Source organism: Hetaerina americana, unplaced genomic scaffold (genome assembly GCF_022747635.1).
Source record: "Hetaerina americana unplaced genomic scaffold, ioHetAmer1.1.p SCAF_3, whole genome shotgun sequence".
NCBI classification, from domain to species: Eukaryota; Metazoa; Arthropoda; class Insecta; order Odonata; family Calopterygidae; genus Hetaerina; species Hetaerina americana.
Window position 1 is genome coordinate 102179264 of NW_027286874.1, and position 26504 is coordinate 102205767.

Here is a 26504-nt window from a genome sequence, read left to right on the forward strand (position 1 = left end):
CCAGGGAAGTGTAATAGGGCCTCTTCTGTTCTTAATATACATAAATGACTTAAGCACACACGTTAGTAGCAATCTAAGGTTATTTGCTGACGACACGGTGATATACAGGGAAATAAGGAGCCAACTAGATCGCGAGCTACTCTCTAGAGACTTAGACAATATCTCGGGATGGTGCAATAAATGGGGATTAACACTTAATATAGATAAATGTGCAGTTTTGAAATTTTGGAATAAAGGAAGCGAGGAACAGGATATAAACTACAAAATAGAGGGTTCAGTATTGACTACGGCAAATCAAGTTAAATATTTGGGGGTTGTTCTAACACCACGCCTTTCATGGGGAGCACATATCAGGACAATATGCGGATCAGCTTTAAAGAAACTTGGCTTCATAAAACGGGTGGTGGGGAAATGTAATGAAAAAGTTAAAGAGAGGTGTTATTTTGCTCTAGTTAGACCTCATTTGGAATATGCCGCAAGTATTTGGGATCCGTGGGAGAAAATTTGGCAAAAAGAATTAGATAAAGTCCAGAGAAAATCCGCTAGATTTGTTAAAAATTGTTATGATAAAAACACAAGTGTGACAGGTCTCTTAGGGGATTTAGGCTGGGAACCACTTGAAGTGCGGAGAGAACAAGCGAGGCTTAGACTTTTAGAAAGGTTCAGAACAAACGAGTTTAAATATGACACTGAAGGAATTATAATGGCCCCACACTACTTAGGTAGATCAGACCACAAAGATAAACTAAGGGAGATAGATTCCAAGACAGATAGGTACAAATACTCATTCTTTCCCCGAACAATCAGTAATCATAATAGCAAGAAACCGAAGTCACTTTAGAAATATTAAAAACTTTGAATTTACAAGTCGGAACAAAATTAAACACTATAGAGATGTTAGGTATACTTTCAGGTGCATGTGTATGTTAGTTGGTAGTTTGAGTGTTTGCATGTGTGTGGGGTGTAAGTGTTCATGCATGAATGTATGCCATGTTTTTTTTTATATATGATTTTGTCGTTATTGCATGCGATTTTTTTTTTTAATTATTTTTCTTTTCTAAATTATGGGTGGTGTCCTAGCACCCCCCGCCACACGCCCTTGCGGCGGCTTGCGGGGTATTGAGTAGATGTAGATGTAGATTTCTTGGTTAGAAATTGAGTGGGTTGATGTCAGCGGCGCCCAATTATGCTAAGTACGAGTATGCAGTCAGTAGTAGACTCTTAGCAATGCATCAACCGTACGGTCTTTACTGCTAGCCATGTTGTTTCCAAGTTATCAAATTATTCCGCCAGTTCTTTTAATAATTGCAAAATTCTTCTCGCCTCACCGGCTGGCACAGATCCGCAGATCCCTCGGAACCTCAACATTCGAGGAGTTATTCTTTCACTTTTCGTGCCTATATAACTACATGCTCTGCTGATTTTATTGAAGTTTTTCCTTAGAGAAAGCTCTCCCTGCATTGATAAAATTTCACCTCCGGAATTTTTTCTCACTCTTTTCTCGTGCTGAACAGTCAAAAACAACGAATTGCAAGCTTTGTTTCAATTCTCAGCGAATTACTTCCGCGGGCCAAGTATTACGTCTTCATGATGAAATTATGTCGGTCAGTAATCCAATTAAGTGATTTTATTGCGCAGAATAAACAGAGTATGTGAATTTTGAGTAGCTTTTTCCTCATCAGTGTAGAGGGTTCTGCACTTAACAAGATGAAACGTAGAAACATCGACTTCGTCCAGTCTCCTCCTTGTCTTTTTATAGCTTTTCACTAGTTTATAAAAATCTATACTTCTTATCTTAATTTTTTTGTAAGTCCTTAAAACCATTTTCGTTGAATTTAAGTACCATCATATCACTTTCCAAAGCCTGCTAAATTGTTATCATGTTTAGTGATTACAGTCTTGATTAAAAGTTCCATCCAAAAAGTACCATCGGTTCAGTTCAACCTCGGGAATTTCCGCATTTTTTTTAAGTAGTACGGATAATATTGCACATTCTCAATGGCGAGTGAAGGCAATTAGGAGCCTTAGGTTTTTCAGAGAGTCAGATGTCAAATACTCAACAAAGAAAGCCTTAAGATCAAAGAAACGCAAATATTATATTTAAAATGAAAATACTAAGGCATTCTTCGTTGCTTTTACTTTCTCTCGAATGTTGAGATTTTTGAACAAGTTTCAATGAGATTTTTCATATGCTTGCTGAAGTTAAGTTTGAAAAACAGTTAAGTTGACCATTTTTCGTATTCATTCACGTAAATTGAATGTTGAAGTAAAAACGTAACCCACCCTAAGTGCCTTGAAAGTTAATTTTCTTACAATACTGAGAAATGCATATAGTCCACGTGGTTTACACGGGCTAATAAGGTAAGTCCTCAGTTTAGTACCCAATGTGTACTCAATGAAATAACAGCTAAATGAGGAGTTCTACGGTCCCAGATTGAACGAAAGTAACTCCAATGGCCGTAGCACACCAAACTTATTCAAATGTGTTGTATATAGGTCCCACTACAGAGGGGTCCATTGGTATCAGTTTGATTTGTCATATTCTGTGTGAGAGTTCACTGTAGTGGTATGGTAATGTTTGATTTTCTTAAGGTTCGTCGACCCCATGGGTCTTACTTCTTCGTGTTCTAAGTATGTTGTTTGATCATGTCGCCTACATTGCCTTTCAGACGTATAATATTTTTAAATTTCTAGTAGGCGGCAACTATTTACCTATAAATGGGTTGAAATAAAATTCTAATAGCTTGATTCAATTATTGAAATGCTTAGAAGGTATTATAATTCATGGAATATGTATAAAGCATTTATATTCATGGAATAGTGGCGAGGAAAAAAGTATTTCACCAGTCAGTAGAAGGTCCGAAAGTTGGGTGTGTGCGTTTTCTTACGTTTTGGATTCCTGAAGCGGGACGAAGCTCCCTCTAAATCTCGACCTAAGAACTTGGATACGGAACATTTGAGCAAGTGTAGTGTTCCGTATTGTTATGGTCATTGAGTTATTTTCATTCAATCAATGAAGTAACTCAGTGATACAACTGAAGCATCAAACCTCTTCACTGAAAAATCTAACTAGTTAATATACGTACTGGTAAATCAAGTGCCGCGGCCATACATCATTTCCCTACAAAAAGTTTCAATTTCTATATTGTATAAAACTCGTAGGTTATGAAAAATTGCCATCGAATCGGCTTCGAGGTAGTAAATAAATTGAGCAACAAAGAAATTTAGAATATTTTTCGCGTATTTAAACGAGCACAGTTACATGTCAGCCGTAATTTCATTTGTAGAAATGCTAAATTAAAAAATAAATTGCACATTCCGTAATCACGACAGTCGTGCTTCGTTTATTTGTATTAATATTATTTTATCTTCTTACCCTATCCACTTGTACACTACGGGCGAAGAAATTTATAAAACTTCATTACACCGTAACGTCTTTAAATTTCTAAGAAAATGAACATTTTTAATTCTGCCCTCACGTAAATGGGGATTTAACAAAATGACTTTTGAGCGCATATTATGCCACGTGGCCGGGTTCTGCCCTAAAAATTACAGAATTTCATAAGTACAGAAATGGATGTTCAATGTAATTGAGGACTTTTTGGCTGTAATTCAGAGACACAGTACGTATGGTACTCCTACCTCAGTTTGCTCTCTCCGCATTTCACCAAGTTATGTATCAAAATAAAAGAAAATTACCGCCGGTATGCGAGCTATCATTGGAGGAACATTATCCTTTCCACAAATCTAAGTGTAATCTTTTAACTAATTTAGAGAATGTTGTGCTGGCATTTACATAAGCGTGTGGAAGAATTCATTCTACAGTAAATAGTTACTGAGGAACTGACTGTAAAGTTGTTTTGTGCTAAACGAATTTTGCACTTGCAAAGAATCCATGGCTAAGGCGAACCTAAGTGACTGAGTGGGACTAGAGTGCATAATTTGTTATGTAGGAACATTCGAAACTTGCCGTGTTGTCTGAAAAATCTTGTTTAGTTTTTTTTTCTGGGATGTGGCTAATGATTTCTCACGATCTGTTGTTTGATGTAATAGTTTAACGTGTTAGGTTATTTTTCCGATTGATTGGCCCTCGACGAGTCCGGAAACGCTATTGCCAATAAAATCAGTAATAAACCAGCATGTGGCTTATAGCATGATAGAAATGTAATCAATTGTGTTTAGTGAGAACACAATTCTAGATTCCGAACTCAGTATTGGACATTCGAGTGCGTAATCTATGGGCAGAAGTCTCTCGTTAGAGACAATTGAAAATTTAGTTTCTTTGTTGCATAATAAGTCTGTATCAAAATAGAAAAATGTCATTGTATAAAATTAAAAATAGGAAAAATAAATTAAAAATTTGTTCATGTTAAGAGCGGACGATTGTTTAAATGTCAAGGAATATAATGGCGCTTAAATTAATAATCAATGCGAATAATATATGCACCTTGAAATTTTTGCCTTGTTTGGTTGAATAATTAAAATTCCCGTGGCGATAAGAACAATACAATCGCAATTACAATGTACAGTCGAAATCGAACGATATATCATATGTTTTCAGAAAACTTGTTCACTGGTACAATATCAACATTTAGGTCACTATGTCTCCCTGTTGTATCTCTTTCAAATTTCAGACCCAATGATACTAGCACGATTAGAATTTGTTTTGGCAAAGCCTCCTTTTTGGAAGGCGGTATTCATAAAAAAAATGTACTGACTTATTATACCACACTCGTAGTGTTAACGAAGCGATTACTCATTGGTAACGACAAAGAAATAATACCGTTTAGAAAGGTCAGAATTGGACATTTTCGCCAATCTATGGTAAGAACTGAAAAAAGATGTTTTTCGTTTTAATATTTATCCTTTTGTGGTCTTAAAGGGGGAAAATATTCCAGTCCGAAAGTTTGTCGGAAAAGTGTCTATTCCAAGCGGAACGGTTAGCTACTGACCGTAACTCCACAAAATTTCACTCTCGAAAAAAGGTCCACTTTCTTTTTATTGAACCATTGGTGCAATAAAAGGTAATAACTTGCTTTGGATCCTTTCTATATGCATGTCACATAACAAGAAATCGTATTATGATCAATATCTGTACCACAGTTTCTGTGTTTCTTAATAGGCCGTTAATTAAAATGAAACGTTATGCGAAGTAAAGGTATATTCGCTTGTGTATTTGATTTTGAATTGGACACTGTCTCAGATCTATTGTGTTGTACCTATAGTTAGAGGAAAAAAGTCAATTCCAGCACAATATTATCAACTAAGCCTGTAAAGAAATATTTTAGTGACTTAATTGAGCCCCCACGGCTGGCAGTCGTAGGTAGTTCTTCATTCTCAACGATTATTTCTGGTTTTCAAAAGATTAGTCTTTAGATAAACATATCGATTCTTTCGTGAACCCCTTAAGATTTCCTCTAAGGCTGACGCAATTCCAATTCTAGAACCTCCGTTTCTTTTCATGATAATGTTTCAGTGAACCTACTACTATTGACTGGATTTGAAGAAGTAGCTTGAAAAAATCACTCCTTATTAATGTTTCGGAAATTTCAAGCGCATGAAATAATTCGATAACTTAGTGTTAACTCATGCATGTATTTATTTCACATTGTGAAAAAATGTATTTGGGGACACTTAAGTTAATTTATTCCACAAAGGAAAAATTTCCACAAGGTTATTCCAGAAAAAATTACCTAGGTTTATGCCACGTCATTTTGGAATTTTTAGATCCTAAAACTCCTCTCGGTAATGCCATGTATTTGAACGTACTCTACATGCAAAATTAGATTTATTGATTCAGATACCATATCAGTGTTTGTTTCAGAGTTATCGAATTCCAAATTTGGATTCCCCTCTCCCTCGAAACTGTATTTTCCATGGTGGTTGTACAATCTTGTATTGCTCATGGCTGCTGTAAACAGTATAGACAGTTTCGAAGTGTTCCTGCGCAAAAAAATGCTGTTTTGGGCGAGTAAATAGAATTCTCGGGACAGTCCAGCTGTTTTTGGAAAGAGTGAGCAGTAAACAGGAGTCGTTGACCGACATCAAATGTGGGGAAATTTTGCACTGCTAGTCACGGTATGCATGACTATAGTTTCGAATGAAAAAATCGAAGGGCACGGAGGCCGGAGGAAAAAGCTGTGATCAATACGGAAATAGCTCTTTACGTGGAAATGCCTCTTTTAAAGGACACCCTTGGTATTTTTTTGTAGTAATTGTTTTGGCGCGTTGAAAATAGGGAGCTCAAGGATCGCTCGTGGTAAAAATCGTCGGGCAGAGAGCGAGGAATGAGCAGTCATTAAAGAAGGTGGAATGGAAACAGTGTTATTAGGCTAGTGTGATAGGTTTGACCGTGTCGAGAAAATGGATGAAAATCGAACGAAATAAGAGATGCAGAATGATTGGAGAGAAAGAGCTAGACTGGAAAAGTCATGGGTGCCTGTGTTTGAAGAGTTCATAATATCAATAATGAAACAGCATTATGGAAATGTTCACGCTCGCTGTACGTTTAATGTGTGAAACAAACACTTAATACAATAATCTAGTATAAGGGTCCAGGTTTTCCGAAATATCCTTAAATCTGGCTTTTATTTAACTCGGCTATTCAGAAAGGGGACGATGTGAAGGGTTTGTACGTAGGTGTTGGCTTTCATCGTATCTCTGGAAGGTTTTTTATGAAACATTTCTAGCCCTAGCTCCGCCGAGAAAAATAAATTATATCCAACTTGCAAGATTTACTTAATGAAATACGACAATACTTATTAAAATGACTGGAATGCCTATATTACATGGTTTGTAGAAAAAGTATCGGGAAAAGTTTCGAAGAAATAGATTTATTTCAGATATTGCTACAATACCTCAAAATTCTTCATAGTATGTCCCTTGAGTGTCGACGCGCTTTTGCCAGAGGATTTTCCACGACTCGAAGTCTCCAATGTAGGTGGATTCCGGAAGCTCCTTGAGGGTACGCGTTCAAGCTTCCTTGACGGCACTTAAGGTCCATGGTGGTGTCCTTAGAGGGAGGATTTCACGATTGGGAATAGGAAATAGGCTGCTGGTGCCAAGTCGGGACCGTAAGGGGTTTAGGAAATCGTCGCGATGCCGTTGCAGAAGGTTTTCGCAAACGGACTCGTGACTCTGCTCTTGGTCGTCCGTCAAGACCTTCGGGACGAGTTTAGCGCAGATCTTTCCCATCGCCAAATTTTCAGTGATATTGGTGTGCACTGTCAACTTATGGATGCTAATACAATCTGCGAGCATGCGCACATTTAACCGACGGCTTGGATTCAACACTTAATGCACTCGTTAAGAAAAAATTGTTACCGATACTTTTTATACAAACCTTTTGATGTGTGGTACTCGACGTATGAATTTAATACAGTATTCTCGTTTCATGGTTGTCTAAATTCCGGCAATGCAAGTAACTATGAACTCAAAAATGTGTGGTTAGCATGGGCCATGTGGCGAAGTTGGCCCTGAGCACGGCTTCCCGCAACGCGGATTCCATTTTATGCTGTTTTCGAATGTAGATCGTGCTTTGCCGAACGTGGCTAGTGATTCCATTACGAGATTTCTTTGAATTTCAATATTTAAGGAAAGTATATCTGAAAAGGTCGCCATGAAGAAAAACAATAATGATAATATATGTTTTGCCAAGTCTTTTGGCTCCCGAAAACAAATTATTAAGGATTTTCAACTGCTTCTCTTAACGTTAACCTGGAGAGAGGTGGATTTTTCAGTTTTTTCGTCTCGTGAGACTTAAAACCAACTAGCCTAAACCGTCACCTAAAAATAAGTCACATACGTAACTCCGACGGATCTCTTAGCCCCAGGAATATTTCCAGCTGGAAGACATTTTTTCAACCCCGAAAATGAAACCATGACGACGCCTCACAGCATTCTCCAACGAACTTAGTCGGGGCGCAAAGTGTAGTTTTTGACGAATGGTGCGACGGAGTTCAAAACATTTGCGGTTTGATTTCTGATGTTACCTATTACAACGGGAATGTTTAGACGTCCTCGATCTTATATTTCGGCTTTATAAATTTTATATTTGGTACATAATTTGTCAAAAGCCGATTGAAATAAGCCAATGTACGCCTACAAAATTCTAGAAAAGCAGGAAATATTGGACCAACTTCGGAATTCTAGTCACCCTTCTCGCATGGGCTTTTTCTCTGAGTCTTTACTCTGATGAAATGCACATGACTCATTAAGCAGGCTGCCAAAGTGGAGTCACGAAGGGGTGGACGAGTTCTGGACCGTCAGGACTCAGCTTTATGTCAAGTGTTGACCCACTACGATAGTCATTCCATATAAGCAAAGCATTTAATCAGCATCTTCCCCAGAGCAGTCCTATTCTCCATCCCCTCCTTCCTTCCAGGAGACGGAGAAGAACAATGTTACAAGGAATCTTATTCTTTGGCTTTGACGTAGCTCTCATAGCGCAAGTTAAGGAAGAATGTTTGCCCCTGGATTTCATTGTGTGGTCGCATTGCGCTTTCGTTATAATTCTCACTGTGAGCTCTAAAGCATGAGCCCAAAATGCTCCAGGAGATCCCTAAAAAGAAATTAGGAAAGAGTTGTCCTTTCAAGACAATTATAATCTGTAGTCCACCGTTTATAGTAAGTTTGGATGGCCGCAGACTGATCATCGCTACTCTTCCCACCATCGTCCAAATATTCTTAACCTGACACACCCCGCTGCCCGATGTAATTCCGAATAATATCATCTATCCTATATCTCCATTCTATCTTTTTCCTCACTTGCCTGACGTCCTCTCTATCCCTCTGGTCTTTGGCATTCGATCGCCTGTCATAATGCTCGGTATCCATATTTCCTTTCTCATTTGGACGTCTCCCAGCAGTCCCCTCTCCTCCCCCACCTTGCCTAGCTCATCTTCATTGGTTGTCCTTCCCATCCATTTAACCGTTTTCATCTTTCTCTGCCTCTACATTTCTGAAGCCTCAAATCTACGCCTGCCATCTTGCTTCAACAACCATGTTTCCGCACCGTACAAAATCACTACCCATCTTGAAGGTTTTACCAATCTTTTCTTAGCATCCTGATTCAACGTCCCCTGTCATCGACACCCTCCTTGTGAAAGCTCGTGTCACGATAGGCTTGACTATTTCAGCGGCATCGTTAGCGCAAAAAATATGACCTATATGGTCCCACGATATTTACGAATGATTCTTCATTAAGAAGCCGGAGGAAAAAATTCGGTTTATGTGCCCTGTGCTTATGCTAGTTTTGCGTCTATTGGCGGACGATATATGTTTAATAGTTTCTCATTACGTTTTTCTACGAGAGACAAGTGCTTTCCTGAGAGTCAATTTTTTCCGCAGTTAGTCGATCTGCGATTTGACGGGGTTGGACCAAGGTCCAACTGAAGCAAAACCCGATGGTAAATATGGCAACACTCTTCGAGCTATCTTCCCAAACTTCCTCGTTATTCTGAGTCATCTACGGCCTTGCCTTCGCAGCCCTCCACCTCCGAGGACCCATTTTCCTCCCCCAACTCCCGCGCCGTTCCTTTTCTTTTCGTCTTGGACACCGGAGATCTCTCATACATCCGTTACAACCCCCACTCCTTGCCTATTATTTCACCCTTGCATCCCCAAATATCTTGCGGACTCCTTTCCTTGGGTCACCCTTGACCCACGTGGTTAGGAAGGAGGGCGCTGGTTGACGGTTGCTGGTCTCCACCCTGCCCCCGAAGGAGGAGCAGTGGGAATGGCAATTTAACGGGAACGTATAGAATTGTACTCGTAACATTTATTTACGCGAGCAATTAACAGATGTAAAGGGGAAACTATACTAGTGACAGTTTATCAATTGGAAATTACGTTGCAAAGACAAATTCATCCAAGTGCTCTCGATGGAGGAAAACCCACCTAGGCGGGAATCGCAACCGCTACCACTGTGTTGGCTGCCGAAGACAGTAAGTACCCTGCCGTTGCCGGGGTCGGCGATATGCATAACATAATTTTTAAACAATGTAATTGTATTATTTTAGATATGCCCTTTTTTCAGGAATGAGTAAGCTTTTTCATTTATTTTTATAAACCCCAAGACGTATACTTTTTCCAATAATTGAACGTAAGGCGCTGATTTCCATAAGATAAATATTCGCGCAATGCGACACCCTCGTGGATCGTAATTCCAGCGTCCTGTAAGTTTTACGATATACTTTTCTATTGTAGTAAAATGTGAATAACGACATAAATGAGTAATGGATGGAAGTGTACTCATATATTTACAGAAGAATTCAGATCTATTAGATGAAAGGGATTCACCAATGGAAAGGCTTGATGAAATCTGCGTGAGGAGAACATTGTTAAGCATAGCCAAACTCTAATTATTTTTTAAGCCTAGAGATAATTTAGAATAATATTTAAGCAACCAATCAGAAGACCAAATTATTAAGAAACGGTCAATATTGGTATTCTTGGCGCAGTTCATGGAAGTAGTGGGAACCCCGATTGCCTTTTCATCCGTTGATTTGTTAGGCTTTTCAAGGTCCGAGGTAATGTCAGACTAGCCCAGAGTTGTTTATTAGACGTAATAATTTTCTACTAAATGTTGTCATTAATATCCTGGTGTATATGTCTTTAATCATATTCTAGTAAAACTTCTCACGAAGAAAAATTTACGTGTATGCAATTCCGATTTTATGAGAAATAAGAGGGGGGAAACGCGGATGTCGTATGGGGGGAATGGTTGTGGGAAGAGGCAATAGGTGAGATAAGGTGGATCACCGGAAGAGGGGAAAACGAAAGTCTAAAGCATTGCAACTGCATTTAACGTCGCAAGGTCGGTGAGTATTTAGCCTTCGTCTGGCTCGATAACTACCGCAGTAATGCGGGACAAAGCTATGGCTCCAGTTGCCTCGGTGAGATAGGAAAACGAGAGAAACTGGAGAGGGGAAGTAGGTGTTGGAGCTGAGGTTGAATGAATGGAGTAATTAGTGGAATGGGAGTTTTCATTGAGAGGGCCATCATCAATTTGGGAAGCTTTCGCCACATTTCACTGTGACATTACATCAATGTTATTTTTAATTTTTACGAAGTCGTCTTGATCCTAAGGAAAATTATTTTTTTATTAACGATGGGCCCTAGAGGAAACGTTTGAAAAAAGAGTATCGATTTTGGAATACATTCTAATATATCATTGTGAAAAATGTTTGATTTTTATTCAGTGTTACTTAGACGACTGATTGGATCTTAATTTTCGGATCGTATTTTATCTTGGTGCATCTCATATGGCATGTAAATATAAAGGGAAGCCATATGCGATCGTAGATTTCCGCGGCGTTCAGATGAAAGACTCTCCATTCTCGGGATGTCACCGGGTAGGTTGTTTTTCTGACAACAGTTTCGCCCGTGTTTCAACAATCGTCTTCAGGTCGAAGTGCACTGCGACCTGAAGACGCTTGTTGAAACACGGGCGAAACTGTTGTCAGAAAAACAACCTACCCGGTGACATCCCGAGAATGGAGAGTCTTTTAAAGGGAAGCCTTCTTTCTCCCCAGTAATATGATTCAAGCGAAAAAATGTGAATTATTATATCAGTTGAGCGGCATTTTTATTGTTGTCACGCCAAGATGAGTGATATCAAGGACATTAAAAAGTGTAGTCATTTAATTTAGTTGATCCAATTTCATTAGTTTTACAATGATTGAATTAAGAACAATAATCCTTTTCAACTGTGCCGAACTTGTCTGTATTTTCTCACGGGCTACTCTTTGTAGCTAGTTGGCCTGTCTGTAGTAGTCATAATCTCGTTTCTAGCATTGAAAGGCCAAACAATTGTGAGCTACTTATAAAAATGCTCTGTTTTGAACCTCATCTACAGTTGCAACCACAGCAATGCCAGGAAACAATGTTACTTCTGAAGTAATGAGATAAAATTTATGTGACGGCTTCTTCCATGTTCCAAGACATTTTTATGATAGTATATGTATCCATTTTGATTTTGGGAGTGTGGCATAATGGAGTTATATAATTTGGACTTTTGGAAAAATAAGAATGGAAATTACAGTTTTTAATTGGCTGTTGGGTGCATAACGAGGAATACTGATATATTTGCACATAATGTAATGCCTGTCTAGCCACCCAATGCATGCAAAGGCTAAAAGGTCTACCGCCACCAATCAAGCCATTTTTCTGTGTGTAGTCTTGTGTTCAACTTTTTTTCAGCTGTCGAAGAGCTTAGTTTCTGAATGTAGATAACTATTAAAATATGCTGTAGTTTGGCTTATACACACAACAAGCATATTAAAACATTTAATTCTGAAATATGGAGTCGAAGGAAAATGTAGATAAAGGCACATTTGGGGTATTTTTATGGGGACAAAGTCATGCTCTGTCTCCTTACTCAGAGATTATGTTCTACACATGATCAAAAGTGGTTCTATTTCATACTTCATGATGGCATGGTCATATTTTAATGTAAAAGTTTAAAAGATAAAGAAAATGAAATTATTAGTTGAAATAAAACAGGCCATGCTGCAAGTACCTTTGAAAGGCCATGTTGAATGTTAGGAAGTCAGGTAAAAATATTCACCATTCAAATTTTAGATGCCTCACATCTTGCCCATCTCTGCCAGGCAATGAATATGTTATTTATGGGAATTGCATGGGTGCAAAATGCACTATTAGACTTTGCTAATAGTCCCTTGAAACACCATAGGTAATGAAGTCTACAAAAAGCACTTTGAGTTAATGGTCTTGTTGATGTTATGAAACCCGCCTCCCTCCTAATGCTCCCTGGCAGCCACTGACATCTGCTACGTAACAGATAATGTTTGTATCTGTGAGGGAATACTGATTAACAACCTTGGCTTTATTTGGACCTTCACTGGGCCATTAAATCTCTTCCTTGTAAACAAGACTTTTTATGGATGTGTTATTATGTTGGATCTGTTTTTGACATTCTGATTTGCATCACTGCATAGTTCTTTTTTAACCCTTTCACTGTGTTTCACTCTCCAGAATCTTACTTCTTACATGTGGCGAAAATGGAGGGTGGAGAGTCTCTGTAACGGTGATTACTCCCCAAAAAATAATCAATGTAATAAAAATATGGAAAAAATAAAAGTAATCTAGATTCACTGTTTAATATAATAGAAACTTTTAATTAATTAATTTTGATGAGCATAATTTTTATAAAATTTCAAAATATGATAGTGCACGGAGAGGGTGAAAAGGTATGTTCACATGTGAAGGTACCTTTTCACCCTCGTTCACAGCAGCAAAAGGCTTAAAGGTCAAGTGATTTTGTACCATTTATCAATTATGTGTAAGAGAGGTGGGTTTGGCATTAACTCCACAACATTCTTTTATAAGGTGTAGAGATAATTTGATCCATTTGTTGTCATTGTTTGAGAAAGGTGGGTTTCGGTAATAATAAATTGTAATATGCCACGTATTGAAATAGCATTAAGAGTCATAGGAAGGAAATTCGAAGGCCTTATCATTGGGAGAACAGCATAAACATTGAAGTTACTTGTGAGGTTTGCTAATAATTCAGCGGTGTATGATGCTTAGTGAAATCAACGTATTTGGGATTGAAATACAGTGAGCATTGTTGCACTAGCATAGGCTTTGTGGGACTTCTGTTTAAGTTTCCCCTTTCATGTCCACAGGGTTGAGTCCTAGAAATTGTTGAAATTGCAAACAAATTTTGTCTGATATTTTGTAACATAGGTGTGAACAATTATTTCAGAAAAAAACTTCCTATTTTGATGCTGATGACAAGAAAACAAAACACCTAGATTCAATGTCTAACAAATTTGCATTTTTTTACATGTCAGGAATATGCTAAATGATAATTAAAATCTCTCAAATGTATCAAAAATATTATCTCTTGGACCATACTCTTTGCAAATGCATGTTTCTTCAAAAAGCACTTCATATATTTCTCATATCTGATGGAAACTGGAATAAAAGTCAGTGGAAATCGGTTAATGAAAATCAATACAACCAAAAATAAGATTGCAAGATTTACGATAGGCTAAGTTAAAAATTTAATAGTAGAGTAAAAATTTGAGCAGGTGAAACAGCTGACCTATCTTGTCATTGTTTTGGACCAAGGTGGTCAAAGCAGTAAGGGCATAAAAAGAAAAAAAAATGCATTATGGAAAGAAGCTTTTCCAAGAGGGATTACAAATTTATCCAATTCTACCATTCACTACCATTTCATCTAATTCTAATATTTTGAGTGCAAGTTTTTGGGCTCACTCCTTAGGCCCATATATTTATGAAAAAATAGTATATTTGTGGAATATTGTACAAATATTCATAAATAATATATTTGGATAACTAAGAAGTTGTTATAGAAATTGCTGTAAGGGTTATGATGCATCTAATTTGAAAATACGAGAAAGAATGGGTCGATTCCCTGGCATGCTGGGGAAAAAAATCTAAATCTTTTTTTAACTTGAAACCAGTTGAACTTGAAATCAGCAGCTATGACTCGTGAGAGAGAAAGAATTTAGGCCTGGCCGTTCTATGTAGCAAAGGGGACGAATCAAGTTGGAGTACATGATTGTTCCCTCTGCCTTCATATTGGTGAGCGTGTTATAAATTGATGTTGCATTGTTTGCACATTGCTGATTTCAGAGGAGGTGTGTAGATTAAGAATTTTTATCACTGCTAACATTTGAAAATGGAGGCTGATGAATTACGAATCCTAAACGTTTTTATCTGTTGAATTGTGCTTTGTTGTTGTAGAACACTCAACATTGACAAATGCCATGTTGTTGTGGCAGATTCTCAAATTTGAGTATTTTCTTAGAATGAATCCATATGAAGAGCTCAATGAAATTTGACTGAATGGATTATTAATTAAAGGAATTTTCTTGGCATGTAAATTTTTCTAGATTCAAGGGCAACCTGAGTATTGTGGATAACATGTTCTATCACTTGCCCTAGTCATTAGGCATGCATTGGCATGCCAGCAGTTGGGTAAAGGTGAAAATGTTTGTCCTGTTGGCTGTCAGTCTGGACTGGAGTGGTGCTGAGCCATCACAGCCCAAGTGCCTGCAAGTCATTTAATGCCAAATTAACAAATGTTTTAATCTTTCCCCAATTTTTGTTGTGCCAATGCATGCCTACAGACTTTTGCAAATCACTAATTCATTTTTCCAATCCAAAGTTGATTTTCATGAATCTCACAGAATAAGTATTTGAAGTCTTCGTTCACTCTTGGAGAAGGTGTGATAAATAATTCCATATCTCTAAAAAAATACTTGATTTATTTTAAAATATCACATACAGTTGTTTATTCAAAGGTGAAAGACTCTTGCGACAAATTTGTGTGTACACCATCATATAATTCTTAGTATTTGTATAGTGAATGTTAGCTAGTTGTACATTATTCCTTCAATATGATAAAAGTGACCATGTGTCATTCTTGTTACATATTGAAGTACTTGCCACCACTGTGCCATTACACAAAACATGGCTTTTCTGGGAGTTGCATTGCATTTATTTTGAATATTGTTAAAATAATAATAATTCAAAGATTTTTATGTGACATGCAAAGAAAATAGCACAGGTAGTATTGACAAAAAAAGTACTCATAAATTTCTTTGATTTTTATTCAGGCATGGCTTGAGGCATGGCGGGAAAAATTTGAGCAGGGAACACTTACTGCAGACCACTTCAAGGAGCAGTGGAGGATCTGGGTACCTAGAATATATGGTCCAAGGATGGTGGCTAAGAGGCGGAGCAAAGGACCAGAATTAAGTAAGCATTATGCTTGTGAGCATGTTAATTTGTACTTTTTTTTAAACATATTGAGTGATCAACTACAGTATTATAACCATCCGAAGTATTCGTGTTACTTTCCAGGATCATTTACTACCTATGTTCCCCTTATCCCTGAATGCAGTAGGCATACTGATGGCACCAAAGTTATTCACAAATCCTCTCAAAGTCACTTTTATTAATTCTTACTTGTTATAATACATCTGAAGTTCTTCACATTATATTATGAAAATTTGTGTTGACATTAAATGCTTTTCTGCTTGATAAATTTATTAAAGGCTAAACATGGATGGTAGAAAAGATCAAAAGCTAAGATGAAAGGTAAAAGAGAAGGGAAAGGAAAAGGGAAAGAAATGAGTGAATCAGCATATAGAGGTGGGAGAAAGCATAATTTAGTCAAAGATATTGGTTTGTTCTTAAAGTTAGCATCAGGAAAACAAATAGGTTAAGAGGTGGTGGTGGTACATGAGATGGGTGAAAGAAGCCTTGTTTGCCACTCTCTAAGAAAGTAAGGCAAATAAGAGGAAACGCTAGCTTATGGTGGGATTAATACTCCTGACTTATAAGAAGTGATCTTTAAGATGACTGGAGTTACTTTTCCATGTTTAATGGATGTCATTTTTCACCACCAAAGTATTACCTCAAAATAAAGTTGAGTTTCCATGCTTACCTTACCCATCGTAGTGGAATTTAATGAGGACAAAATGGTTGTGGTCTATATAAAGCTGTTGAAAATATTGTAGATTGTATGCAACTTGCATTGTGATGGGCTTTTTGGTTAAGACTCTTCCACAGAGAGGGGTGGGAGAGGTGGATTATGAACTATATCTGTGGATTATTGTAAAATTAAATAAATTCTGCACACATGTTAATGAGTCATTTGTTCGATTTTCCCTCATTGCCTGTTGCAAACTTTAGAATAGCGATGAAGCACTAGCTTAAAATTTACAAAGTGAAATTAATACATTTTGGTTCAATGACTCCTACAAGATGTGTTCAACAAATAATGGGAATTCAAGTTATTTGGAAAGAATTTTATTTATTTGTCAATATCAGTCAAGTACCCTTTGAAGTAATCTCCATTAGATATTATGCACTTATGACAGTGCTTTTTACAATCCTTGAAACACTTCTGGAAATTGATCCTTGGTATAGTTTGTACCTCTCCCACCGATGGACTTTTAATCTCCTCTATGCATGTAAATCAACGTCCGTTTAAGGTTCTCTTTATTTTTGGGAACAGAAAAAAGTCACACAGGGCCATATCTGGTGAATATGGAGGCTGGGACATCATAACCGTGCTGTGTTTGGCCAAAAATTCATGAACAAGCAGGGAAGTGAAGCAGCATAATCATGGTGAATTGAACCCATGAATTGTTTCACCACAAATACGGGTATTTTTTTCATATTGCTTCAGGCAAATGGCATTGAACTTGTAAGTAGTACTCTTTATTGATCATTTGACCTTGTGGCTTGAACTGATAGTGCACTATGCACTGTGTGAAATTTCAAAATTCCTGTTACTTTTTGAGTACGTCGTCTGTAAATTACTTCATTCTTTTCAACAAACATTACCAGTCGATGTATTTTAATTTGCAATTCCCACAATAGACACGTCAGGTTTTGGTAACAATCGTAGTAGAGTGTTTGGTGATAACTTGCTCGAACTAATTTGAATTATTATATAGAACACATATGAAAAATATAAATTGGATAAAAATGACACAGTGACCTTTTCATCAATGTCTTTATATTTCACAACTCGGTTTCCACAAAACATTATTACTAGATTACCAGCCATTTTTTAGATGAGCTTTTACTGTTTTGTAAAGTTACAAATTCACAACCATATAAATGATGCCAAAGAAGAGTTCATTTCTCACATATTTTTTTAACGCTCATATACCTTACTTGGAATTTTGAAATTAATGTATTGTTTGGAGTCGTGAGAATTTATTCCCATGGGGTAGGAGGCATTTGGGAAAACTCAAAATTAAACAGTAACAAGTGTCACTTTTAAAACTGTCTTTTATTGATAGGATGGATTTTCTCAATATTTGTTAATAGCATCAAAGGAAAATCTCAGTCAACCCTCTCCATGGGGTGAATGCGGATGTATGATTCTAAGAGGTCAGGAGAGCAAAGAGCAGGGTGTCACTAAATTGCTAATCACCTCGTTTAATGAAAGGGGAAGGGAAGGAGGCAGTGAAGTTGTGAGTTCTTCCACGTTAGTGTCAATGGAAAATTTTGAGAGAGGTTCTAAAAGAACTTACTGTTGAGAAAATACTAGATGAAATAATCCTGTCACAGATATCATTTCATTATATCCAGAGAGTTTTTCAGGAATGATATTTTGAGGAAAAAAATTTTCTTTGTCTCTTGTTCTATTGTAATCATTTTGTGTTAGAGGATAAATCATATTGATAACTTTATGAGGGGGAACATATTGTGCCTGCAGTGTATATTTGGTACATTCAGAAAGTAAATTCCATTTGGTTATTAAAACAAAAGGAGTGCAGGTACAGAAAAATTATTTCTTACAAAATAAAGACAAAATTATCTTTCGACAAGATCCCATCACTTTGTAGGCAATTGTCATTGTGTGGCCCAAGTTTTTGCATGCCTTCTTTATAAAATGTTGCAGCCTGTGTTGTCAATCATTTGGTGACATGTTCTTCGAGCTCGTCCTCATTGTTGAATTTTTGACCGCCAAGGTGTGTTTTCAGGTGCATGCAGAGATGAAATTTGCTAGGGGCAAGGTCCGGACTGTATGGAGGGTTGTCAAACTGGCTACAGCCAAATTCCTGTAAGAATTATCGTGTCTTGTTTGCATTGTGAGGTCGGGCTTAGTCATGAATGCAAAACAACACCGTTTGTGAGCATTCCTTATGCTTATCCTGAATTTCACGATGTAGTTTCCTAAGCATCTCACCATAACCATTTGCATTGATTGTTTCACCTTGCATTTGCATTGATTGTTCTCCATAAACCACGCAAATCTGTCAACGAATGTTGACTGGTTTAGTGTTCTTCGCATTCAGGAAAAGAACTACAGATCTAATGTCACAAGCGGCTGGATTTTCAATGAACTTCGCCATTCTAACCAAGCACTAACGAAGCATAAACAATAAACAACGATCTCAGCATGTTGTGCCATCTCATTCTCCTTGAGTGAAAGCAACTACTGCTAATGGGCCTAACTGTCATTGCAGTGCTGCCACGATAGGAAATACAAATGGAACTTACTTTCTGGAAGTACCTCGTATTATTTTTCATGCTGTCAATTTTGATAAATGATTTCCACTGAATTGTGATGATATTTAGGAAAGAATGCTTAGATAAATTGCCCTGTTGAACCTATGGCTGTGAAGATACTTATAATTTATATATTTAAATAGAAAACTATTTCACATATACTGTTTCAGGGAAATATAATGGTCTTTAGACTGCTCTTTAATTTATGAAAATTAGAGCTAAAGAGACCTAAGGTCATTGAATTTATGAAGTTTATTCATCTGGGTGTTTATTTATTTATTTATTTATCAGCTGAAGAAACAGGTTTAGAATGGGGTGGTGATGAAGATAAAGCTCAGGAGATTCTATACGAGCCATTTGAACAGTTCATACTTGGTGGTAAACCTGAAGAAGTATTACAGGTGGGTTCTGTGTTTTATTTTTTTATCATCATGCATTAATGAATATTAAATAGCTATGCCAAAATCTCAACTTATGTGGATGCCATTGAAGCTAATTGTTAATCAGTTCTTAAAGCTTAGCATCCCGTAATAATCCTTTCTAGTAAAATATTAAGGGGACATCTGTTAAACAACCTTAGTTTTAATTGGTCCCACTTTTTAATATAATCCAAATAGAGTATTTTACTGACAGAAAGAGTAACAGACAGTGTTAGATGGTTAGACTGCGTTTTTACGAGTATAAATTTAGCATATGTATGCATCATTAAGGTATGTAACAAAATGTGAACTTTGAACGCTTCAGTATTCACCCCATTATTTGTTGTTAATCAATGTTAAACGTTATCCTCTAAAACATTAGACCCTTACAAAATATTTGCAAGTCTTGCCTTTAATATTTAAAATTGGGTAGAAATTAGTTTAAAATTACTATTTTTTCTATGAAATAGCAGTAGCCAATCCAAATTTTGGTTTTGACAGGTGAGGATAGATAATCCAAATATCTTTAAGTCATAATAAATTCATTGATTCAGGTCATGAGGGCCATTTCCTTCTTCTCTGTGATCTGTAGGTCCTTTCCTACCTTCTTGACATAGGCCAAGTGTCCAGAAAATTTTGCAGCTTGGGTATTACCTGGTATAACCCAAAAGCACCATTCAGGGCTTGAACCAGAAGCCCTCCATTTATAACTGGACCTATTGTGACTCCATGCACATAATTGTAACCAACTACTTAGCTCACATTGCTTGCTGTCCTCATCACTGAAATATCAATACTGCATGACTCCAGAAATGGTGCTGCCGGGGAGGAAGGGGCATGCTTTTGTATGCCTGCACTCAAAGGGAAACAATATTTTCAGGGGATGGGGAGAATGATTTGTTCAGAATTTTCAAAATGTGCGCAAATTTAATATTTTACCATTATTGACCAAGTTTCAAGTATTTAATGGATTGTTTCACTATCTAAGTAATTTTTTACATGGTTTCAATTGTAAATGGCATGTTTTTTCTAATGTTGTCACCATATCAATGGCATATACCTTAAAATTTTGAATTTAATTTTTATAATGGCACTCTGGGAGGATGTAGTAGTTCAGGAGTAGATTGTTGGACTACTGACCAAAGGGCTGGGGTTCGACTCCTGATGCATAGTATAGCATTAGACCACTGACCATAGGGCTGGGGTTCAATTTGTGAGCACACCTGTCTGGGCACCCTCAGCTCCTCCCAAGATGTGTGATTTTTCGGGGACCAGATCTTCCTGGGACACCAAAGCCGGTGCAGGGAAAAGAACTGGCCCCCCAACTCCGATGTGTGAGTTTCACATGCCATTGGGCTTAGTATTGGGCAAACTCTACCATCATCTACCAAACTGAACTTAGGGTTGATTTCTCTGTTTATGGGTAATGGCACTCTAATGAATTAAAAAGTAGAAATTTTGTTTTTTCTGACATAGCATTGTGGACTATTTGTAAATAACTAAGGAAAGCATATTAATACTTATAAATAAAGAAAATTATGCACAAAATCTTTTTCAGATTTTATTTTGTGCAGAGTTCAACATTTTAAACTTAATATATTTTAGTATTAGTAAGAAACAGAGGCCATTTGGCCCATATTTAATCAAATCTGTAATTCATTAGGAATTCAATCAACAGTGGCAAAAATTTTGCATATATGTTATCAAGCTGGAAAAAAACAGGAAGTATGACCTCCTACCTTATCGGCCCTTGTGTTGTAGGCCTATACTATACTGGCATTGTCTATGCTGGTATTGGCAATTACAGTAGAATTTTTAATCTATCTTTACTATAGTTCTTACCGCAAATATTTTTAAATGATTGCATAATTAATTTTATGGCCAGAAAATGGACGTTATAAGTACTTAGAGCTATGAATATATGTGTAAGTGTAGATTGGATATATATCCTATCTTCTTGGGTAAAGTGTGTATTAAAATATTTAGTTAAATAAACAGGAACTCTGTAAGGACATGTGTGTTTTCTATTAACTTACAGACACTGAAGGAGAAAGAGGGTCCTCGACAAGTATGTGGTCGTGTATTTCGTATAGGAGAGCCAACTTACAGTTGCCGAGAGTGTGGAGTAGACTCTACATGTGTTCTCTGTGTTTACTGCTTCAAAGCATCTCCACACAGACATCACAAGTAATCCTTTTACTTTTTTACAAGAGTGTTCATGTTTTGTTTTCATGTAAATTAATACACAGGGTTCAGACAATAAGTATCGGGACTGGTTCCAAAAATCAAAATTTATTGCACTTGTCATTACAATTACTTAATAATGTTCAAAATATATTCCTCCTGCATCGATACACTTAGTTCGGCGCGTCTGCCACTCATCAAAAGCCTGCTGGAAGTCTGTTTCCAGAATACTGTTGAGAGCCTTTGTTGTCGCCGCTTGAACCGCCTCAATGGAGTCGAACCGATATCCTTTGCGCTCCTTTTGAGCTATCCTTAGAGGTAATAACGTTGTCGAGAAAATCTTCATGTTCCTGGATGCAGGCCAAAATTTCTTGTGAAATTTCCTCCCGCGACAGTTTTTGTTCCTTGCTCAAGACCTTGGCACCAGCTTTGCGCACATTTTCCTCATCGCAAGATCCTCTGGTACAATGATGTGGACGGTCCCGACTGACAGGCCAGGATGACTTATGGCCAGGAGACTGATAAGGATGATGGTTAAACGCTTGTCAGAGTCCAAAGCTTTTTTTACTTTGGCCACCTGAGGATTGGTTCGAGTGGTTGTTGGGTGTCCGAGGCGGTGCTAGTCTTCGACTTTGAAACGGGGATTCCCCAAGTTCATCACAAAACTTCACAACATAGCGTTGCTCAATGATGCGCTCCATGCTGGTGCGACGACACCACAAATAATCACTCGTCACAAAAACCCACCTCCTGGCTCAACGCATGCCCAAAGGCTACAACTAAAGTGCACCCGATTGATGGAGGACCCCTCTACCAAGCTGACCAGTCGGACCCCCGTCCACCACTCCTTTGGGGCTATAGTGAACTAGTCGCAATACTTATTGTACGAACCCTGTAGTAGTGTAAACGTGTTTGGATAAATTGCCTTTATCAAACTAGGGGATCCAATTGCTGTGTTGGCTGGTGCAGTGGCTATAAATAAAAAAGGACTATGGTTCTTATCCTGGTGTTCACTGATTTTTCATTGTAGTCCTGTGCTGGTTTGGGTCCTGTGTGAAAGTAGAAGATGAAATACTTGCACAATATTGAGTGAAATGTTTTAATAGTAAGACCTGAGTGAATTTGAGAACACGGCACTGTGTTGGTTATTAATTATTTTGCAGGAATAATTTCATAGGCTGCAATAAACAGATCAAGGTGTGCAAAAAGTCTTGCCATGGAAGGAGGAGAGGAAGCACAGGAAAGACATTTTTGTGAATTTCCTATGTCCTTCCCCGTCAGTACACTCATTTAGGTGTTCTCCAATACTCCTCTGAATCAACTGAGAGGACACATGCTGGAAAATCCTCTCCTGCTACTTATTTATCTAAATATGGTTTCCCATGGAAGGAAAAAGTTTTCCCAGGACACCACCAAAGTCCTCCTGCTCTTTCAAGTGTGCAAATTTCCGATTGCTGCTAATGCTCTCCTTAATAAATGATCTGTGGTTTAATATTCCTGGCTCAAATCAGTTTTTTTGCAGAAATAATTTACACATGTCCCCATTAATGCAAGACAATATCTTTTCCATATTAATTCACTGCTATCTGTAAGATAACTACATGAAATATGTGCTTCCTGATGGGACAATTCCGCATAAACTAATTTCATTCACTTCAATAAAATTACTAATTTAACAAATAATTCTTCTATTTAAAGATCATAGTTACCAGTTCTTGATAGCAGGGTGTGTGAAGTAAGCATTAATGGCTTATATGCTCTTTACATTTGGGTTGTCATTGCACCCATATTGCTTTTCAATCGCAGAAAACATGTTCTCTAAGCGACCCTGATTCAAAACTCGTGTATTTAACCTTGGATTGCCAAACTGACACCTTAATTCTATTTGCAACTTCAATAATTAATTAATACTCATAAACTACACATTTAAGAATGATGTTGGTCACTTGAATCCCTCAGTTCGTCTTTAAATTGTGAATAGTTTCTTCAAGGAATGAGACGTGAGGAATTTCATTTATCATAATTCTTCTGATCCTTGAATGGGGGTCATATTAACTGAATATAATCAAAGGTTTCATTTAACTTATCCATGAAAAAAGAGAAATGTGTCTTATGATTGGCACTGCTGTTGAGTCTGCCAATTTCAGCCAAAGGATAGAGGTATGCTCAGAAATTGGGGAGATCATATATGAAACGAACAATTTCCTCATAAGCACCAAAAATTGAAGACTCAAGGGACACTCAAAGCATTTATCACAACTGAGGTTGTGTGGTCGCAATTTAAAACCGTGAAAAGATCCCTGTATACCTTACTGTACTAGTAAATTCTAAAATCATCCATTTCAATAGTCTAGCATCTCTGCTACTGTACACAATCCATTAGCCTATTGCCTGCCTCTTTTGATGTTTTACTCAAATATTTGACCATGGCCATTAAGCAGTGACCCCTAGTGATAAGACCACCAGCTATCATACCTTAGCCAACAAGTTTAACAGTAGGCTATTAGCATCATAAAAATTTTCCTCAATGGCTATTTCATCGGTTATTAATGCTACATCCAAATAAATTTCGTTCTGTCAGTTTTGTAATAACCTGACTCATGGACAACAAAAAAATTGCTGTAGAAATTTATATTACCTAAGCTCATGGTAGTACTTGCTAAGGGCAAAACTTTCAGTTATAAAGACCATCATCTGCCATATCTATTCACTTAATTGAGCTTTTAATTTTTCAGCTTTTAAGCCGACAGATATTGTAATATAGGGCCATTGTTCTTGTGTCTAATATGGGTTGATTTTGTCAATTTTAATGCTACAAGGCATCTTTTCACATTCAGTATCATTCTTCCAAACAAGTTATTAACACCCACTGTTAGTATAATGGACATTTTATGATTTGAATCTTGAAATGATTAAGTATACTCATTATTTTTGGAAAATATCAGGTACAAAATGGGAACTTCTGGTGGATCAGGTTGCTGTGATTGTGGTGATTTGGAAGCATGGAAGTCTGAGCCATACTGTGCAGACCATAATCCACCATCACAGCCAGAGGATGAAGGAGAAGAAGATGAAACAAATAGTAACAACGTTAGTTCTTTATCTACCATTATTGTTTTTTCCATGCTAATTATGATGATATACCCCTTAGTTGCCAGATGAATTTCCTTGATTTTTTTATTTTATTGATAAAAAGCTAATTGCACAATGGCAGTGTTACAACATGAAACATATTGGATGCTTAATCCATTAAATAACTGACCTACTAAAGTACTTGTACTAAGATAGCAATAAAATCAGAAAAATAACTTAATTTTTAGTTTGAAGAAATTTGAATGGTTAGATCTTCAAATAACTCTACCACAATTTTTTACAACATAGTTATTTATTTTGTTGTTAATGGTGTATGATTGTTCTAATTGGCAGGCAATGGATCAAGGAGGAGAGAACCAAGAGGAAGGGGCGCGTGCAGTATTAGCTCCAGATTTAGAAAGGAGAGCAAATATTGCCTTTTCAGCTGCATTACAGTGAGTTGATTTTCGTATATTGTTGCTGAATTAAATTCAGCACTGCTGATTCAATTTAATATAGTGTTAATTTTCCCTGGTAATAATGTCATTAGTAATAGGTGATGGAAATCATTATTTGTGAGATATTGATGTCTGGGTGGCATTTAGTGCTGTTTGAATGATTGTGGGGATGGAGATGGTGCGGTGGCTATTGTACTGGCTTCCCTCCCAGAGGGCCCGGGTTCAAATCCTGGCAGTTGAATATTTTTCAGTGGTATCTCGATCCCTACTTGAGGGGCTTTGTGGAGGGCACTTTGAGTTAGTGCGCCATCAGTCAGATGGGACGTTAAGCAGCAGACCCCTTGGTGCCTTTCGTAAATAGTAGGCTAATGCCAATGCGAGGTTTCTCTCCACCCTTCATCCTTTCCTATCCATCCCTAATGGCGCCAGTGACCTCGGCTGTCGGTCGCCTCCCCTAAATACTACTACTACTACTTGAATGATTTTTTACCATAATAAGTGACATACATACAGGGTGCAGCACAAAAATCTGGACAAATTGAACAATTTTTCCAAACATTTTTTATTTTAAAATTGACAATTATTCATAAAATATTTTGTAATAAATTATTTTTATGATCATGAACAACAAATTTATTCAATGTATCTCCTACTTGCTTGAATAATGGCCTCCATTCTCGGTCTGAAGCGTTTGCAACATTTCACAGTCCTTATCGGCAAATATTGTTTCAATAATGGCTCTTAATGACTCTATTTTTGGATATCTGGACTTCTCGGTGGCCCTTTCAACCACACTCCACACATAATAGTCCAATGGATTAAAATCTGGGCTCTTGGGAGGCCAGAATTCTTTTGAGCTAAACATATCGATGTCCGACAACCAATTTTCCACCAAATTACTCTTATGGACTGGCACACCATCCTACTGGTAAACGTATGGCCTTCCAGATGACTTAGTTTCCATCCATGGCTTTTCTACATTTGTCAGAAAACACTTAAACTTCTTTGTTGATATTTTCCTCTTTGTTAAAGAAATACGGTGGTTGAAATTGTTCTGGCTCCTCGGAATTGAGCTCCTAAATCCATTGGATAATATCGGGTACCCTGGCAATTAGCTCCTTAGAGTGAGTTTTCCTTACCAGTATTGTAAAACCATTGTCAGACTTTTCGGACTTATTATACTTAACGACGACATCACATACCATCAATCTCAAGTACCCAAAGAACCAAAACATTTCTGTCGCTGAGCGACCAGCGCGTATCCTCCCAATTAATCATGGCTCTTCAATTATACTGCACACTTGTTCTCAACATTGCAATCGTTTTGAGTATATGACTGTTC

At 37.3% G+C, this 26504-nt stretch overlaps 1 protein-coding gene across 2 annotated transcripts in view; it reads left to right on the forward strand.

The window, feature by feature from the left end:
- Ubr1 (Ubr1 ubiquitin ligase) overlaps nt 1-26504 on the forward strand; it is a 90790-nt gene that overhangs the window by 25560 nt on the left and 38726 nt on the right. For both annotated transcript variants that reach the window (XM_071588287.1, XM_071588288.1), the window contains exons 3-7: nt 15612-15753; nt 19321-19430; nt 21487-21635; nt 24578-24722; nt 25059-25159. In XM_071588287.1, the coding sequence (XP_071444388.1) occupies nt 15612-15753; nt 19321-19430; nt 21487-21635; nt 24578-24722; nt 25059-25159 (647 nt within the window). The remainder of the gene's footprint in view (nt 1-15611; nt 15754-19320; nt 19431-21486; nt 21636-24577; nt 24723-25058; nt 25160-26504) is intronic.